We start from the raw sequence: 20,779 nt of genomic DNA, 5'->3' as shown, positions 1-20,779 counted from the left end.
AAAACGCCGATCTAATCCATTATGGAAGCGAGCACGTCGAGTGCTCGTACTGCACCTTTACAGCTGACGCAGATACTTTTGGTCGCGTGCTGCACTCATCCAGCGCTTCCGCATATTTTGCTGAGCACCCGCCTCTCGTGCGTATCGGTTATTCTGTTGCAGCAGCTCAGCCGCGCGCCTGCTAAACAGTACAGAAAGCGCCTTGACGTGCAGCGTGCCCGAGAAAGCGGCAGTGCTCTCTGCAGATAGCTGCACAATACGTTCTGCAATGAATGGTATACTTTATTCAAACAAACATCTCTCTCGACGATGCACGTAGATAATCGACGCGTATGCGCATGAATATCATGACGAGTGACAACACTGGCATGCATTCACAACAAAGAGGCCTGTCTTCACGAAACTGCAGTGCGATCGCATTTTCACTGTAATAGCGTTAACAAATAAATGCATTAAAATACGCGTACAGAAGGGTGGAAAAGCGCGCTAAAAGAGCGGATGCTGTGTTTTGCTGAGGCTGCAGCGCGGGGAAGCGCCGAGTGCTGCTGCAGCGGTTTTTGGCTTTCCCCAGACCGCATTTCTCTCCTTCACTTTCTGTTATATGGCCCTCTCCACTTTGCGCAACGCAGGGTAGCCAACTGGAAACCCCTGACTGTTAAGCACCGTGCCTTACCCCTGCCTAGCCGTTTTTCACGTATGTAGGTGTTAATACGGGGACACTCCAGCACCATTCTCGCACCCAAAAAAGGTGTAAAATGTTTTAGAGTGGTCTGCAGTGGAAGGATACGGAGGCGACTGATTGATAGCATCAGGCGAGGACAAGTGAGTTTTCTGAAACGTAACGCAACTCTCTGACATGCATGACAGAACGAAGAGATGTCAGTGTAAAGGGGATCTAACTTTTTCGAACCTGTAAACAAAGGGGAACAGCCAGCTTCTCTTTTTGGGAATGTATAGGGTGTGCAAGCCAAGGTGGGCCCAATATTACCAAACAGACCTTAAGCGTTAATTCTTTCAAATTTCAAAAAAGTAAATGTTGTTATGGGTCAAGTAAGGTGCATGATAGTATATTTTTCGTTATGCCGACTCGAGTAATTCGTGCGAATTAAATTATTGACTTTTTCATTGTGCCTATAAACGCGTGATGAGAATAGCGACGTTTTCGAGAAGCACGCAATTAGTCCTACCCTGATGTTTCCGAGAAGGTAGCTGTAGAGCGGCCCTTTATTGGCTGGAAATGAAAACGCACGAAGTTGGAAAAACATCAGGATAGTTCTCTCAAATGCGCTGCAATTAAAGCGCTTAAAATTCACCGCACTTGAGTTGACATATTTAACTGTGTGTTCTGTTGAAATATACCGCATAATACATACAACTAAGAACATTTGAGGAGCTTAGTCGCTTAGCGCGCTCACAACACGCTCAAACCTTTTACACCGTCGTCTACCAACCTCGGAGATTTGGAAAATAAAGGCATAGGTGCGGGAAAGATAACAAAGACCACGCTGCTGTTTTTTAAATTTTCTGACGCGCTCCTCATAGTAGATGTGACAGTTTGTTAGGGCATGCACGAGCCTATACAAGCACATTGTGCTATTACATTTACACAATGCTTTCAATTTTTACTAGGTAAGGCGGGAAAAGGGATTCATTGCCAAGCACGCTCCGTGCTGTTACGACTGGGACTTTCATTACGTTCTCCAGGGAGCTTTCGAATCAATGTCCAATGCTGTAGTGTCCTCCATACGGGGTTTTTAGGGGCTTTGAAAGATTTATTAAGTGGCATTCCTGGGCACCAAATAGACCGAATTTAGAAACTGTACGGCTAAAAAAATTGTGTAAATTCAATTGAAAGAATGGAACCTCAATATATATATATATATATATATATATATATATGCGTACTGAGGTCATCCTCAAATATTCGCATGTCTCACTGCTGCAGTGTTAGATTATTTAAGAGTCTCTAGCTTTATTTTTTGCTTTTTATAGCAGTGTGCTGGCGAAAGGAAGCCGTGACTTTCAAACCATTCGTAGAGGGCTGATGAGACTCAATATCCTTTTAGATTGTAGACAAGCAGCGTATGAACGGCCAGGTCGAATGCTTAAATCGAAATATGCGACGTCAACTTTGCTCTTATCATCGAGCAATCGGTGCCCTAAATAAAAGCCAGGTCCCTCTTAGCTGTACGCCCAGCGAAATGCTTACTGTGCGGAGCTAAGTCTAAATATTATTAAAACGATCAGACTGGCACGATTTGCTATCTAGAAAGTTTGTCTGTGAAATGAAAAAAGCGAGAGATGTCTCCGGTTGCGTACCTCAGTCTGGGGTCCCTGTGTGTATAAAGATACCATCACCGATTGTTTCCAACAAGATGGAATTGCATTATTCTGCAATAAAAAGATAAGAACGTATGTGAAGACACAATAAGTAAATATGCTTGCTCTAACCCTTGTCTACAAACACAGGCTTTTCCGCGGCACCGCGGTAAATTTAAGCGATAGTATCGCTATTTATTTTTTTTTCAGAAGAAGCATTAATAAATAGCTTCGAGAAAACATTTCTCATGGAATTCTTATAGCTCCCATTTTCGGAATATTCAAGTAAACACTGCCTGGGAACAACTAGAGAGAGAGATTGAGGAAGGGTTATGCAAAACTGGGGGAAGGTTGGCTGCTTTGCGCAGGGGCAAAGCATAAGGACTTACTACGTCCGATTCCGCCTTTTTCACACAGCAGCTTCACGCACGCGCATCATTCTGCGTCTGCTCTCTCCAGAGCTTCAGTGGCTAAAAACAAACCCCCAGTTTCCTGCGCGCAGCTGACTCTGGGGAAATCGCAGTTGCAAGTGACAGGCGGCGGGAGCTGTCAAGTACGTACATACCTGTCACTTGACATGCGCAGTGCGCGCCCCGTTTGCACTGATCGCTCCCGCGTCGACCATATTTTTGCGAGTTTGAACCACTTCTCTGGGCAGGAGACCAATTCTCTCGCAATCTCGAAAGGGCGCCACATATTGCGAAGACGGATTTAAGTTAAACTTTGTGGAGATTAATAAAAGCGCCGCGCCAGGAATTCAAGCGCGCGTTACTGGCCTTAAAAGGCTTTCTTGCACGGCTGAGATTATGTTGCTGGTGCCGTGCGTAGCTGTGTGCCTACACCGACTCCATGCCCGATTATATGCACTCCACGACGCTCCATTGGTGTGGAAGTTTCTGAGATTTAATGGTCGCGTTTGGATGAAAAGCAAGCAGAGAGAATACAGAGGATGTGGCTCAGAAAGAACAGGAACGTTATCTAGCTGATGTAACTGCTCAACGAACTAAGGGCATTATCGCAATTGCGCCAAGCTGGCGTATGGGAATGTTTCGGCGTCTCTCATAGTCCGAGTCGTTCTAGGACGTTAAATACCATAAACCAAATCAAAACCGAAATTGTTCTACGACGTCTATTGCAGCTTACGTTTCAGAAAGAAACGCGGAGGCCCAAAGAAAGCGCATGTAGACGCGAGTGAGGGCTAAACCGAATTCAAGCGACCATTACAGCTGGTGCAAATTGCGAAATGGGAACAAACGCAAAAGGAACGCGACACAGGAAATCTACACAACTGACGCGGGGTATCAATGAAAAAGAAAAGTAAAGGCGCTGAAAACGTAGTCGACTGGAGCGCCTGTCCGAGCGTCACTGTGGACACTTTAAGCGATGCCTTGTTCCAAGATTGAACGAGGTCGGCGGGAGAAATTTTTTCTATTGGGACGCGGCATGACTTGCAAGAGATCCATTTCAAGAATGCTGCTTACATCTACTCTCGTCGACGAATGAGCACAGTGGCCCAGTTCTCCTTGCTCCTAATAATCTTGTTTGTCGACCTTGACTTCAAGGGCGTAGCAGTGAAAGCTCAAAGGCCGAAGCACGAAGCAGGCGGAAATATTTCGGACCTTTATCTACTGCCAAGCTTGCATCGTGTAATTCGTTTCTGTCGACGCTGTTGTCGTTAAAAGCCAGTGCAGAAGTTATTTCTAGCTTGTGACCACTCCGAGGAAGCGCCCGTCTACATTAGCGTTCGCTTTCGCCATGGAGATGTGTGCATAAATTTGATTAGGAAGCACAGCTAAGAAAAGTGTGATGACATTATAAGCAACTTTTTAAGACGTGGCTTTCATTACAGCGGCTGGCTAGAAATCGCGCAAACCTCGAGTTGTGTCCTCTAACACGCATCTTCTTACTGGATCGATTTTCTTTATTTTATTTTACCGAGATCAGTAGTATTTAAAGTCGGCAAGTGCTTTTGTGCCACGCATGATGGGCGCATTCTGTACAAAGGGTAGTTTTGGTTTAGTTTGGTTTATGGGGTTTAACAGGGTTAAAGCGGCTCATTCGCATTAGAATGCTTACTGGAACTTGTTCTGCTGTGTAGCCGCCTTCGCGAAAGTAGAAAAATAACCATGCTTAGGACCTCGAGCGCCATTAAGAGCTGGCAGGAGCGCAAACAGATCACCTTCGATTTCTGTGACTTTAGACCAATCGGCCATCGCCACAGCCATTCCCCATCCGTGTAGAACCCCCTGCTTCTTCCACAATTTTGGATATTGTCGTCTTCATCAGCCCTCACTCGTATTGTGGTCAGTCCAAATGCACGCGGCCTCTGCCACATGCGAACCCACGGTCGAATGTGCGGCCGGTTTCGTGCGACCGCTTCCAAACGGAACAGCATACGAACACTTGAGCCAAAGAAAAGTGCATAAGAAAGCGCCATCTAACGAGTATAGAGAAAGCCACATGGACGGACGGAGATTTGAGCCAGTGCATGAAGCAGGATTAATGAGCTAAATGTGAACCAATTCAGTCAACACAAATGGTAATGTTTCGTTGTGGGTTCTTTTTCCTTTGTGCACCAAGGGTGCGTCGTCAGAGACGGTATACGTGTTGCAGCGGAGGTTTGTAGCGCTAGAGGCGCCCCGTCGGAGACCGTATGTAGCGAAGACTTGAGTACAGGAGTTCACGAAAAGAATAACTGAATATTTTTACACACAGTATTTGCAACAACATGTGCAACAGAGATACAAGGTGGAACTGGCTAACGGGGAAATATTCCCACCTCGGCATAACCGAGAGAGAGAGAGAGAGAGAGAGAGAGAGAGAGAGAGAGAGAGAGAGAGAGAGAGAGAGAGAGAGAGAGAGAGAGAGAGAGAGAGAGAGAGAGAGAGAGAGAGACAACTTTATTTGCCCCAGATGTTGTGAACTAGGGCAGATGGGTCCTGTGTGACCCATCCTGGGCCCACGAAATGAGTGAAAGTTGTGTGTTCCTGTGTGGCTTGGTAAGGAGTTGGTGCCAGCTTTCTGCAGAGGGAGCTGGCAGGAGGGCCCTTGGGGGCGGGTTATTTACGCATCCCCAGAGGATGTGCGCCTGAGTGGCGGGTTCTCCGTTGTTACAATTTGGACATACGGGGTCGTATTCCCCGTTAGTAATTAGTGATATGGAGCTTATCATAGGAGGTTGTGGCCAATTACTGCACCAGGGTGGCCAACTCCTGTTCTGGTGAGGGAGTGCGTTGCCGGAGGTGTTCACCGGCATCAGGTCGCACCCCAAACCTGTATATGCAATTCCATCGACACGCGGATTTTCTTTTTTTTTTTTTTTTTTTTTGTCATCCGGTGGAGAATTTGCGCGGCACCGGGATTTGAACCCCGGTCCTCTTGCATGCGAGGCGGATGTTCTACCGCTACGCCACCGCTACCGCTACCTGGAGTGACTAAGAAATGAGTGTGTCTGCAGAGCATCTAAACCTAGCCCAGAACGCCGGACGGGGCTCTCAGGCTTGGGTATGACCCCCTGAGGTCCAGCCCTAATTTACACCACGTCCAATCACCACAAACATCAACCTGAACGGTTCGTTGCGACGTACAGCTCCCACTTTATCTTTAAGAGGACTACACCCTCTTTCACTAAAAAAAAAAAAAAACGACTGCCAAACTCTTAGGGTCACGTCCTTCCTACATTACACTGTACAAAGAAATAGGATGCGCAAAAGGGACGATCACTCTAGAGGAGAACACAGGACAGGCGCTTTTTTGTGCGCCTGTCCTGTGTTCTCCTCTTCAGTGATTGTCCCTTTTGCGCATCCCATTTCGTTGTCCAGTATGAATCAACTCGCCCAACAGCAAGTTCTAATTAATTACACTGTACAACTGGCCGTTACCACATTTAAGTCAACTAGTAATGTTGCCTCCCGGCCAACAGCCGCCGTCTCTCACCCCTCGCCTGCGGTGATTTGCCACATTCGCGACTCCGGCTTAGTGGTGCAATAAAAAGAGAAAAAGGAAAGAGCGGCCAGTGGCCCTGCCACCGCTCACCTGTCACTACGGTCGTACCGCTTTTGTAAGGTGATCGGCACCACATTCCACCAGGCGCTGGCGTGAATGGGCGTCTCACCTGCGACTTCGGAGTCGAGACGGCGCGCTCAAGCTGGTGTGTACAGTGCTGTCTATGTCGTCCTGCCCTTTTCGGAGACTCACTGCCTGTCATTCAGCTGGTAATGCGCCCCGCTCCTCGCAGCGCCCTCCTGTCTGTTCACCACCTGCGTTCACTCATGCTACCAGACTGCCAAGCGGAGCTATAGGCTCATAGCCACATACTTTCCCAGACTTCCGGCGCTAATCTGTTCTGTCCGTCGGTCTCTTACACAAATCGTTCTCAAAATCGGAGACCACAGGCTAACGCGTCCGTCTCCTCAAAGGCCGCACTGATAGGTATTGAATTCTTTCTGCCCTTTTCATTGTTTCATGCCGTAATATCAGAAAGCTTAGACACATCGGTCATAGAAGTAGGAATACTTCGAAAGCTTATCGGAACAAACAAGACAATGAATCAAGAAGTTCAGTCAAGGTATTACATAAACATGTCCCTCTCACACTTCTGCAGGATCAAGAGAAACATGTCGGAACGTTGCGTATAGGCATAACACCATCGACAACTTAGATCCACATCCGGTCATGATTACATTTCTAGATGTCTTTGATCATAATTGTTATAACAGTTTCGGACCCTTTGTTGTTTACTAGGGCTGCTCTTGCAGTTCTCATCGGTAATCAAACACTGATATTTAAAATTAAAACATTTATATCGCACACTAGTTTGTCAGCTCGGCGATTCAAAAGACATTCTCAAAAGTCGTTGTAGGAACTATGCAACAGAAAAAACAGAATCACACATCTCTGGCTAAAAGTTGCTTGTCACGTTTATACTTCAGCCCCGCCGTGGAAGTGCAGCGGTTAGGGCGCTCCGCTTCTGTGCCCAAAGATGCGGAATAGAATCCCGGCCGCGGCGACCGCTTTTCGCTGGAGGTGAAAAACAAGGCGCCCGTGTGCTGTGCGATGTCAGGGCATATTAAAGAACCCCAGGTAGTCGAAATTTCCGGAGCCCTCCACTACGACGTCGCTCATATAGCCTGAGTCGCTTTGGGACATTAAACCCAACAAACGAAATCAAACATGTATACATCAAACATGTATGTCTTTGTTGTGCGCGTCAGAATGCTTCTCTGTGCCATCCAAACAAAAGCCCCCTTTCCTGTGACGACTCATCTGCTTTGTTTTTGCTAGAGGAACTGCACTTTCCACACTGAGATATCTATAAGGATGCATTTATCTGTTGCTCTGAGACAAAAAATACCTATGTTATGTTATGTTATCCAATCTTATTCTTTAAAGCTCATCCTAGGAGTTCAACAGTCAGTACTGACAAGGCTTCAATAGCTATAATGATCAATACCCAACATCAGATAGCAGACTCTGTAGACATCCACTTCAAATCACATAGTTTTTCTGAGGACATGCGCTGCATCGTTTTGCGGAACTGTCATTGCATATCTTCCAAGATGTGCATTTATGATGTTTCGCAGTGCCGCATCCGCGAAGTACGTGTGCTGGCACTTTCGCTCTTGCACTGTGCTACTACGACGAATATCATGCCTTTGGACCCCTTCGCCAAAGGACAGATGGCTCCCGGTGGGCGGATAGAAAACAAGTACTCTTCAGAGGTTAGCTAGGAGACTAAATCGAGAGCAGTTTGCTATCCGCTATATTTTATTTATGATTGAGGTATGAATACGAATAACAAGCAGCTTTCCATTCCTTGGGCGTAAGGGCCTTCTCATCGCTCCCTCTTGAACTTTATTAAAGCAGCCAACCTTTTTTCTTCCATTTAATACCCCTTTTAATTTTCTTTCTTCATATTCCTTTATGTCCTGTGATAATAAACAAGGTAAATAAAAAAACTGGCAGCTTTCATTAGCTTCGAATTTGGGAGTTCTATCACAGAAACGGTGTGGAGTTTGCCACGTTTCTGTTGCAATAGCATTGTGCTTCCGTTAATTCTACACTCAGTTCCCTTGTGACAAATGAAAGTGTGGAGCACTGTCATGATTTCTTACTTTCCAACGCGAATATAGGGCTATCTGTCATAAAATTGATGACTGCAGTAGAAATCTTTTAGCAGAAGCATGGTATTCCCCGACAAGGAAGACGCCGCGGGCATAAGGGTTAAAACACCACTTCCTTCTGTGGCAACTAAAGAAACAGTCGAAGAAGCTACATAGTTACTGTAGCGAAATGACTAGCAAAACAATGCACGCAACTCCACCTACAAACCGGGCAAGATAACGAAGAAAAGCAGCACTTAGTTAACGGAAGATCAGTGCTACGCGAAGACAGGGTTGTTGTAGACGCAGCCAGTCACACCGAGTAACGCAGGAAGCTTCGTCTCCAGGCTGGCCGCTGGTGCATCTTCGATACAAGGTAAGGACGGACGGCACTGCTTGAGTAGCGGTGCAGGAACACCACGACGGGCTGCAGTCTGCCGTCATCACCACACTGCCCGCCGGCAGAGTGGTGCAGTCGCAGCAGCGCTCCATCAAAAATCTCTCTCCGTGCTCATCAAGCTTCGCCGCCACAACAAATCACAAAGCATGCACCAGCGCACCTGTCCAGCGTGCTCATTCGTGTTTCACCCGAGTGCACTCACTTGCATTCGGTCAACGAACAACAAGCGCTTATGAGCTCGCGGTATGCACAGGCTTATGTGCGAAAGCGTAAGTGGGGGGAGGCCCACATATTATGCGATAGCGCATACAGTTCGCTCGGTCAAATATTCGTCGCCGTAACCATAATCCAAAATTGAGAAAAACGTGTAAACGAATACGCAAGCAAATTTCTACCAAAGTTCAGACACAGTCTTTTATTTTTTTATTTTTTTTTTTAGGCAGCCTTCCGGCTGATAACATAATATTTCGCTCATCATGTAGCTTCCGTCTGCTAGTCTAGTTGGAGAGTTGTTTGTAAAAGGGAGTCGGAACGTCGACACATGTACCTCCAGTTGTATTCCATTCTAGACAACTGTAGGTGTCCTCCGAAGAGTGAGACAGATACTGCACTTTCCATTCCTCAAAATTAAACCTAACCAGATACCTTTTACACCTTGCCAAACAGTGTGTCACTTTCTCAATGCTAACAAAATTGCCGGCTAGAAAGAGGGCGTTCAAGGCCCTGTCGCGTCTACTCTTAAGGCACAGCTTAAGCATCGATGCTTAAGCTTTGCCTCAAGAGTAGACGCGACAGGGCCTTGAACGCTTGTGTTAAATCTGAGGGAGCTATTTTCCGAATTATATCCCACTTTATGCAATCGCCTGCTCTAGTACCAGAGATAATCGATTTTCTGCAGGTTGAGAAACCAAACAGATATTCTTGCAATCAATTTGATAGTTGTCCTTGTTCCTGATCGCTTTGACCTCTGTATCTGGAAACGAAATAAGATATTGATATTGAGGCCTGTACAAAAAAACAAAACAAAACACCTGAACATGAATCATGAGTATACTGTGTGAATGCATGTCGCGATTACGTCATTTGGTTCACTAGCGTTTCCAGTGAGTGTAGCTTACGAAGCGCTGTTTTACTCTCTCGGCTCCCATTTTTCGAGTGCAATGTCTAGAATTTTGATTTGTGGCGGATATCGGGATTATTTTGAGGACGCTCTGTGGGCCCATGTTTTGTTGGGCTCAAAAGATTTTTCATTCAATGCGGTTAGTTGTTACTCGACTGCTTTCCTTGCATTGGGATAACTAACAGACTGCAATATGTTTATTTGTCCTTTAATGCAGCCAGTCGGAGCTGGGAGCGTCTGCAGCAAGTGCTTTTAGGGCTAGAAATAAAATACGCTAACACTGTAAATTTCAAACTAGAAACTGTCATAAGAATATTTCGTATCAAAACAGAGAAGAAGCTACATTTTCTGTATTGAAAGAGAAAAGGAGACGCGGCATGGGCGGTAAAACTTCACGTCTTGCCCTTCCCTCCTCTCCAGACATCATCATATAGACCCTTAGTTGCCGGTTTTGCAACAAAATTTTTATAATTCGTGAAATTAGCTTGAAATAACCCTTGCTTCACATGAGGTTCTCTGCCTTTGAGCTCTCCGGAACTATTTCAATCACCTGCATGGTAATTCTCAACGACAACCGAAACGTCAGAGCATGGGTAGTTTTAGATTTCTCATCTATCGTAGACTGCTTCCACAGCCGAATAAATAACGTACCGGTCTTAAAGTAAAATATTAAGGCAAGACCACAAGGAGCCCTTTCGGTCTGCTCACTTAACGTCAAATACAGAAATGGGCATGCATGTATATGGGATGTAACGTCCTAAAGCACTTCAGCTATTAGGGACGCCCACTCATGTCGTGTGGATAGGGCGTGAAATTTAATTGATTCCTTATATGTGGACCCTTGTTTCTCCCCTCATCCTGATTGTTAGCCCATATATTAACGATCGGTGATGACGGGAAGCTTCATTCATGGGAAAAAGATCTGTTTAATCCAGTTAGCCCCGCAACCAAGCGGCTTCACTCCCTGCCGTGGCCTATCTAAATTTTTGGCATCAGATTTGATTTTTGCATTTTCGTAAGTCTTATTTTATGTTCTTCCACCGCGTATTTGAAAGACAGCTCCTACGCCGATCTGTTCTCACGCTCCTGTCTTTTTATGGTGCTCAGATATGAAGAGTATCCCATTCGTCCGCTTATTGCAAGCCTTCTACAGTTGCGCAGTTCTTCCTTCAACATGAAAATCGGTCGGTTGAGGAAAGGTGTCTACAGTTTCCTCCTCGGACCGCTCAACATTCGGCAATAAAAGCCGGCATTAAGGCTGTCTGAGAACAAGAAAGCGCGATGCGCGAAACGGTCATAGTTACACCACATGCGGAGTACAGACAAACGCCGATCTGTGATGTAAGCGCGATGCGGTGGCGCTTCTGTCCCCAGGCTGGGCCGGCTTGGGGTGAAAACTAGGCTTATCGTCCGTAGGAATACATGGACCCGAAAACTTTCAAAGCAATTTTCTAATTTCGCAGCGCATCTAGGATCTCGTTATTCGGTACATAGCAACCATGAACATTCCAGAACAGATATGAAATCTCATTATTGAGGCGAAGTATTTTTAAAACACCGCGAAACGTAGGCGGGTGCGAGTTGGGAGGGCGACCGATAGAAATGCACGTAAACACAACTTACCGCAACATTTTACTCGTTTCGCCGAGCACCAGAAGTGGTGACCGGTCACCAAACGTTGGCCAGCGCTTTGAAGAAGTGCGTGAAAAAGTATACTGCGTCATTGTGGAGGCAATTTACTTTTAAAACCCCTCTTTGTTAAGAATCCGAGTTAGAAATGCGCTATACGGTAGCGCGGCCCATACAAAATATATCTAAAGAGTGGTTCGCAAAGAAGCTGACTTTGCGTCTACGAAGCCAGTCGTTTGTTAAGATGTGGTGCACTATTTTACGACCATGAATATACGTGCGCAATAACATTTTGCGTCTGACATCTCTGTAAAGCATATTTATTTATAAATATGTGAGGCGCGGTCCCGTCCAGTGCTGCATGGTCTGCACCGGACGGGGAAAAAAAGAAAACAGGAAGACGAGGAAACCGCACAGAAAGCGCAGAACGATATATGAGAACCATAACGATACCACGGGGAAAAGAAAATAAATGAAAAAATAGTTAAATAGCATATATTTCCATGGATCACCTTGCGCGCACCCATCTGATTCAAAATAATTGTATGCACCCAGGGATTTGTATTCCTGAACTGAAACCCCAATGGTGGCAGAGCTCCCGCGTCACTCCAGAGGACTTCCCAATGTGTTTCAGGCACAGCAAATGGGTCCGGATGAACAACGCCGTAAACGTACAGCTTTTCATTGTAGCGCTGTTTATCCGATTCCGACAAGCTTTTCACGTAGTCCGACGTTGCTGCAGTGCTCGCTACATTCACTTGTAAGTACTGCAAGTGTGACGACTTACAGTACTATTTACAGCAAGTAACGTTGGTTCACAGCACGTTAAAGTGACCGCGCACAGTTGCAGACGACCAAGCACCACTGGCGCCGTCGCTAGCAGACGCCCCATAGCATGGAGGCGGCCGCGGTGGGTACATCGTCAGCTACGCCGTCGTCTGCTGCGATGCGTGATTGTCGTTCGGTGCCTAATGTAGTATGGCGTTTGACAACTACTCTTTAATTATAATTCTATCTAGTATGCATCACTTGAGCGACAGTATTATAAGCTAATTTACCCCATGCGGCAGCATATCAGACTGTAAATAAACCTGCGCGATTCGCTACACCCAGCTTGCAGTGAGCTTTTTGGCGGTGTCCGGATTCACAACACATATTATTCGGGGAGTCTTAAAAGTAGACCGCCTCCGCAATGACGCAGAATACTTTGTCACATACTTCGTCAAAGCACTGGCCAACGTTTATGGACCGGCCACCACTTCTGGTGCTCTGCGAAACGAGAAAACTGTGGCGGTAAGTAGTGTTGACATGTGTTTCTATGGGTCGCCCTTCCAACTCGCACCGCCTTACGTTCGCGGTGTTCTAAAAAATATTTCACCTCAGTAATGAGATTTCATACTTTCACTATCTATTTTAGGATGCTCATGGTTACTCTGCACCGAAAACGACATAATAGGTGCCCCGTGTAATGAGAAAACTGCTTTGGAATCTTTCGGTTCCATGTATTCCTATGGGCGTTAAACCTACTTTTCACCCCCAGTCGGCTGCGGAACCGCGAACCCCCCCCCCCCCCCCCCCCACCCCCTTTGTTTATAAACACTGTGGTGGTCTATATATATAGACAGCGGTGACTGTTAATTTTGGGATGCAGACGACGAGGAATAAGAATTAAGGATTCTGCAAACGCAAGGTCATTTCGTTGTGAATGGGCGCCCATTCCTGAGGGCTCGTGTTCTGCGCCTGCGTTGCGACCTCTAGCTACACCTGTTAGAGAACGGCAGGTCACAGGAAAAACTCGTTTTACTAAGTGGTGCTCACGGGTCACGCTTGTGTGTTCTGTCGTTCAGAAATGTTAGTTAAAGAATATGTGAGCTGTGCGCAGTGTTTTTTTCTTTTCTTTTGCAGTGTGCGAATGCGGCCACGCACGATTGCCACCTTTATAACGCGATTTCCGTTTTCTGGCGCAGTTATCGGAGGTGACCGGCGGTGAACTCAGGAGGAAGTGAGCGGAATGCTTCCGGCCGACGCGTTCGGCGACCTGGGTGACGAGCCGGACGTGCTGCCCACATCCGCCCGGCTGGCCGAGGCGCTCATCTTGCTGGTGATCTGCGTGAGTGTGGTGGCCGCCAACGTGCTGGTGATCGCCACCCTGCTGCACAGCACCCGCGAGGTGCTCGACTACTACCTGCTCTCGCTGGCCGTGGCCGACCTGCTGTGCGGCATCCTCGTGGTGCCGCTGTCGGTGTATCCAGCCATCGCCCAGGACTGGGTCTACGGAGACTTCGTGTGCCGCCTCAGCGGATACGTGGCCCTCACGCTGTGGAGCGTTTCCATCTACAGCTTCATGTGGCTTTCCGTGGACCGCTACCTGGCTATTCGCAAGCCGCTCAGGTATACTGTGGTGATCACTAATGGAACGGCAAGCAATCTGAGTATGCTAACGCTGTGTGCGGCGGCAACACTGTCTGTTCAAACTGCGTAAACGCGGACACAGCGGTAAATATGTAAATCCTCTAAATGGAGCTAAAGTAAGGATTGCCTTATAAGTGCCGCTTTTTGACTCCCGCGCCTGGTGTTCATCCCGCTGATCAAAGCGTCGTTTGGGCGCCCTCTTCTTTGTATCGGAGGTGTGGTATTTAGTCAGTTCCGAGATTGTTGTCGCCTTCTCGGTGCAACATAGGGAGTAATATAATAACAGTGCTCGAAATTTTATCCTGCAAGAACAAAGCGGCTCAGCGAAGGTTTGGCTGCACGTAATCGGCCGCACAACCCTCAGTAATGAATTGGGTCCGCTTTTGGTTCAGATAGAGCCTTTTTACAGTGCATGTTCGTGCCACGCTTTGAAAGTTGCCTGTGAAGCGAGAGTGAGTGAACGGTTTCTTCGCAATAAACATTTTATGGATGTTCATGTATACTCCAACTGCTTACGGGCTAGGTATGAAAGCTGAGAATCACTTTGTCTGAGCCAGTACGTTTCTGCAGCTCGCAGCCGATACCTGCCATCTTCAAGCAAACATCTGCGTGCATGCGCACAAAGATAAACATATCTTAAGTTGTGTGCTGTGGATATAAATGTGCTTCAGATTTCCTGCAAAGCCCGGCGTCATAGCTCCCAAGTACTGTGTCATTATGGCACGACTATTTGTTACAGGTGACAGGTATGCGAGTATAATTGTTGGGAATGCAGACAATCACTGTATAGTATTGAATTTGTTTGCTGTTACTGGAGGCGCGAGTAAAGGCACGCTAACACTAGCGGGACAACTTAAAACGCAGGACGTTTTCCGCTTGCCGCTTGCAACAGAATAGTTTTGATTTCCTGCTGGCTGGCTTGTTTGACGTTCAGTGGAGCAATGGTACCCTGAGCTATTTTTCCCGTTTCGCAGAACGTATTAGTCAGTTGCAGCCGACCACGGATCGTGACGTCAGTATAAGTTCAGTCACCCGCCGGTGGTGCTGGTGGCTGCGTGAGCGTATAGGAAAATAGGTAGGAGGCAGTCTGACGCCGTTGCCTTCTCTATCTTGTGAGCAATGAATCCTGGGAAGTTAGCCAACATAGCTGGCAGACTCAAAAGCGGCTGGTACACGGGGTTTTTAGTCACTTTCTATGCCCCAGCGGAAGGCCTACCGTCTGCTAGTTGCACGTCTTGTCACCTCTGCTACTTTATTGATAAATGTCGCCTTGTACTGCATATTATGGACAAACTGCTGAGAATTGCAAGTATCCTTTTCATCTAAAGGTCGTGCAGGAAGAAATTTTAAATAACGTTACATGCCTAGAAAACGTGCTGCAGCAGTACGTGATGCGTTTGAGGTCTGTATTAACTACATAAAATAGACGATTTTCATCTCGAACAATACATGCACACGCCCTGAAAGGAAACCGTTTCGTTTCTCCAGGACTATGCGTAACAGGGATGCTCACCGAGGGAGCGAAAGCCCGGAAGGTATTCTAGCATCCCCGGCACGCAGCATTTCATTTGGCGAAGTTGAGGGAACCCAACCACACCTCGCGAAATCCATGGGCGCACTACGGCGGCGACAGCCTGGCAGCCTCTTGGGCATTGGCCCGTCTATAGGGCCAAATTTTCACCTATCGTCTGCTCGCAGCTAGCGCCTCCAGTTTCTAGCGCAGGCTTCGAGTCGAGGAGCCATTCCTTTATGACCAAAGGGTGCCGAACCAAAACCAGCTACCGCTTGCAGTGCCAACTGACGGCCAGTTTACACTGATACTTTCCATGAAATTTTTAATTACTAGGCTACCACCTTTTCCCTCTGCTTGTTAAAACCGTCTTTCAGAGCCTCCTCTCTTTAGATTCCACGAGAAACGCAGCGGAAGACGCGCGTAGTGTGAACGTCATTCGGGGGAGCTGCAACGCAGCGGCGCGGTCGACGCAATGCCGCTGCTTGATGCTTCCCTCTAATGCATACTGGGCTAAACTCCAGCAGGTTTAAATATTCCTAAAGTGCGCGGTGGCTTCATATAGGCGCTGTACCACAGTGTGTAAGTCGTTTCTTCGTCTTCACTGGACGACATAACAAAATCTTGAGGCACTTAAAATTCCTTAAATTTATAAGATGAAAGTCTTTGGGGTTAGTTCTGCTTTAGTGCAGTTTCATTGTAGTGTAAAAGAACGGCTTCTTCCGCACCGGATTTGAGGTTAGTAGCTCCTCTTGGGCGCGAGGGCGCGCGCTTGTTACGCCGCTTGGCCTTCATAGCTGGCGGCAGCAGGCTTGAGCCATGGTTCCATGGTCTCGCCTGGAAAGGGGGGAAACTGTCGATGTCCTTCCCCCTACGTTGCCATGGAGACGGCAGGAATGCTAGACAAGAAGAGTTAAAGTACGTTTCGCATGTGCTCGGCGTGGCGTAGTTGTTTAGCGCTTTCGGCTAGTGATTGGACTGGCAGGAGTTCGATTCTGGGTGGAGACAATTTTTTTCTCTTGTCAGTACGTGGCACACATTCCTTGCCGACATTTCCCGCACACTTTCTCAGCCGACGAGCCAAGAAAGGCTTTCGCCTTAGTAAAACTGTATCGAAGTTGTCTGTGCATTTTCAAAAGGGGTGTGGATGGTCTGAGTAGACATTAAAATCAATACAGAAAATCACATACTACCACAGGCAAACTGTGTGATCTTGCCTGAGCTTGATGTTGGGTGCCTGCTACATTTTCCCGGCATCTATATTCCAATTTATGACCAAAAGGCATGTTACCCTGCGTATGTCTTTTAATGAACATATAAACTTCTTTATTTTGTAGGGACAACATAATAGATCGATCCACTCCATCCACGCAGAAGTGGCACACTATATTGAAATATGGGTTTTGGGAAGTCAGTTTTGATTATCTTAGTGACAACTTGAGGTACCCACCTTTCCGCCAGCGAGACAGCTGAAATATTATTTTGTGCGTATCGACACCTCTTAGGTGCATAACAGAGGCTCAGTATAGCTTGGCACCTTTTGAGTAGACGCATTCGCCATTGCATGCTGTATTGAAAGGCGCGAAGTAAAGTTAAAGAATAGGCCACTGCTGAAAGGCTCACATGCCTCCAAAACGCGTACCATGCTTGCTTTCGCGGTGTGGTAATAATCTAAGCGCTAAGATGAAACCCAGTGATGCCAGACGGAAATGCGCACTAGCCTGTGAAAGCGGTACTACATGGAGGAGCTGATAAAGTATTAAAACCAGCAGGCTGACAAATGTCGTCAAAGACAACATGGAATTTGCCAGGACAATAACTCTTAAAGCTGCTAGCACTAGCACCAGCTTACGGCACTGAGGAAATGACTGATAAACACGCGTATCTTGCCAGTATGAAGAGAAGGATTTCATGTAAATCACAGCCTTTTAAAGAATGATGACACGAAAAAATGCAATCGTCACTCGCACGACCATGAAAGACGTGTTTTCACAACGCTCTAGTGCATTTTTTTTTTTCAGTATACCGCTCACTCCACTAACACAAGGACAGTGAAACACTTGATTGAACGGACACAGGCATGCAGAACTCAATACAGACATTATCCCCGCCGTGGTTGTGCAGTGGTTAGGGCGCTCGACTACTGTGCCCAAGAATGCGGGATCGAATCCCGACCGCGGCGGCTGCTTTCCGATGAAGGCGAAAAGCGAGGCGCCCGTGTGCCGTGCGATGTCAGTGCACGTTAAAGAACCCCAGGTGGTCGAAATTTCCGGAGCCCTCCACTACGACGTCTCACATAGCCTTAGTCGCTTTAAGACGTTAAAATACACGAACCATCAATACAGACAAAAGTTTTCGTCGTTTCAAAATAATCGCGATGCAATGTAACAAAAAATATCACATTAAGGTACATACCACTCATGGTCACATGATTGAGGTGCGTAGGCCATCACTAAATGTCGCCAGTGCTGCCCTAATGCTAACGGTGATACTAAAGACCCAATTTAATAGTGTGGCCACACTCTTTGTGGATTGCTGAAAAGAATGCTTGTCCAGTGTCCACTGATAAAACGTACTAAACAAGTAGCTTGGTTAAAATAACGCTGGGAGCTACAAAACCTATGCACAGAACAGAGGCAGTTTTAAATATACAATACAGTAGATGCTCTTTACGTATCTTACAAATAAGGGCTAGTATCTTAGACTGCATTCACCTTTTGATCCAAAATATATTTGCTCTATGTGACGTTCTCAAGCTGTCTTCTCGCATTTCGGCTAGTCACGGATGGATTAAGTACTCGTGCACCAACTAGCGGCAGTCAGTTTATTGACAATGAAATATTTAAAAATACGACCATTTATATTGTCAGTCGTGCATGACACTCTTCTCAGTCTCTAAGAAAGAGACGCACTTCGTATTGAAGAATTCTTATATATTATTCAAATAAGTAAAATACTGTATGCAGTGCACCAATCTCCTTTACTTCTGAAGCCATGCGATCTAATTTGTGCGTGCAGATCGCTAAATAATTAGGGAAATGTTTGGCGTCAAAGAATGTCTACAAACTATTTAGAAATATCTATAAATAACCAACTCTAAGGCGTATTCAAGACGTGAATGCGAGTGCTTGGAGTAGCACCAGCCCCATCAATCACGGTCAGTTTGACTCAAGTCGTTTTCTAGCCCATTTTTTTTGTCTGGGGACGCGACGCACAAAGTATCATTCGGTGAATTTGTAAAAGGCATGATGTTCTGATGCAGAATGTGAAATAGAGTTTTGCAAATGCACATGGTGAATCAATATTTCATTTATGCGCGTTATTCCTTTACATATTCAAGCGAACGCTATACTAAAGCGGTCACGAGCTGTGGTGCTCCGTTCTGAGGTTGGGAAAAGTGGAAGTGGCCACCAAGGCTGAAGCAGACTAGAGCGTGTCTTGGATTCGTATCTATACATCTTTGAGCATTCATGGCCGCCTGAATATCGCGCACGTGTCCATACTCTGAATGCGAACTGTCAAAGATAAATTTTATAGCGAAACCAGGAGAGTCCACTATCAGCAGAGGCGCGTCGCACAGTGAAGGACAAAACGGGAGAGCAACCTCCAAGAAGCCGAGCAGCGGCAAAATTGTCTCATGCGCGTTCAGCATGCAGGTGGCCGGCGCTCGACATAGCAATGAATCCTTTGGTTACAGCCACGTCTATGGCAGCGCTCTAAAGGGCGCCTCTACACATTTAACGCCAGCCCTGCGCTCATATTGGCATTGGAACCTTACATTTGAGGCGAATAGAAAGGAACAAATGATTATCAATTGCGCTCTGCCCTTGGCCCATTTTTAGCCAGAGGAACTATGCGACGCGTAATAAAGCTGAATATAGGACTGAGCCCAGACAACAGGAATATATAGGCTGATTTCAAACCAGCGCGGTGTATATATGTAATCAGGCGTGCCATTCGAATTTTGTTTAGCAGCTACTCATCAGCTCCGGCCCGAGCTTATTCGCGCTCTTTTCAATGCAGGCGCGATGACCTTCATTTTTTATCACTCGAAGCGTTACAAAATCCGACTACGAATACGTGGGGAATTTACCAACGTATAAGGCCCCAGTCAAGCAAAAATTATTACTTGTAGCATGACTCCACTTGTCGCTAGCATATGTATCGTATTTGCCAAAAATAACCGAGCAGCCCCGCCGGCCGGCGTAGCAGGTGCAGAGCCGAGTGGCGGTGCGGCAGTCGCCATCGGCGGCACTGCTCTCCGACTGCGAGGGTAAAAGTGGAAGACGTAAGGCTCCTCCTTCACTAGGTGCATTCTATATTGTAGTCCCGGGCTACGTGCGGACATGTCTCGGCTTCCGCTTTGACAGGAATTGGCGTGATGGTCACGTGCCGTTGCGCGCTTTGGCAATCCCGGGCGTGGCGCAGTTGGTCAAAGTGCTCGGCGGGGGATCTAAGGGATGGCGGTTCGATTCCCGGTGAAGACCGGATTTATATATTTATTTTAACTATCTTCCTGACAGTAGAAACGGAGAATATGATGTGCGTTTCACGATCCCGGGTGTGGTGCAGTTGGTTTTCGGCACCAACTGCGCCATGCCCGGTGCTGGGGATCCAAGGTATGGAGGCTCGATTCCCGGTGGAGACAGGGTTTTTATTTTTTTAATGGCGTCATCATGACATGATTTCATTGATAGCTATAGTTTTACGAACGCCGACAATACGAACCCAGAGTGTGAGCCATAAGGCTTTCGCCCTAATATGGGCGCTGGTCCAAGGGCTGCTTCTTCGCTGTGCCCAAAGACTGTGGGCAGAGCTTCGGGGATGCCTGAAGAAAATCGAATGCCAGTCGGCAAGTAATCCGGGACTGTCCGGGACTGCCAACATAACGTACCCGCTTGGTTGGCACCTGGATAAAATCCGCTGGCGCTTGTATTAATTTCTTTGGCACTCGGATTAAATTGGTTGGCGCTGGCATTATTCGAGCTGGCGCTTGGATTAAATATGCTGGCGGTATGATTATTTGCTTGGCACTTGAATTAAATTACGCGGGGCTTAGATTATACGAGTCGGCGCTCAGATTATTTCCGCTGGCGCTAGGATTAAATTCAGAGGGAAAACCTGTAGTCGTTTTCATCGTTACCGGAGCTAATGAATTGTCCGGCAAATAATACTTCTGAATGCTATAACAGATAGAAAGAATGGAAAGTTGAGATAGCTGGCATAACTTTTTGCCAAATATTGACAAATATAATTAGAAAAAAAACAAAACACACATAGACGATACC

General features: G+C 46.8%; 1 protein-coding gene across 3 annotated transcripts in view; it reads left to right on the top strand.

Moving 5' to 3' along the window:
* DopEcR (G-protein coupled receptor DopEcR) overlaps positions 1 to 20,779 on the top strand; it is a 267,336-nt gene that overhangs the window by 233,123 nt on the left and 13,434 nt on the right. For all 3 annotated transcript variants that reach the window (XM_084609488.1, XM_084609489.1, XM_084609491.1), the window contains exon 2: positions 13,537 to 13,960. In XM_084609488.1, coding sequence (XP_084465614.1) covers positions 13,581 to 13,960 — 380 coding nt within the window. In that variant the 5' untranslated portion in view covers positions 13,537 to 13,580. The remainder of the gene's footprint in view (positions 1 to 13,536; positions 13,961 to 20,779) is intronic.

Source organism: Amblyomma maculatum, chromosome 7, assembly GCF_055883805.1.
Source record: "Amblyomma maculatum isolate TAMU_Amacu chromosome 7, ASM5588380v1, whole genome shotgun sequence".
Taxonomy (NCBI): domain Eukaryota; kingdom Metazoa; phylum Arthropoda; class Arachnida; order Ixodida; family Ixodidae; genus Amblyomma; species Amblyomma maculatum.
Note: the sequence above shows the minus strand (reverse complement) of the source record. Positions and strands in the feature narration are given on the sequence as shown.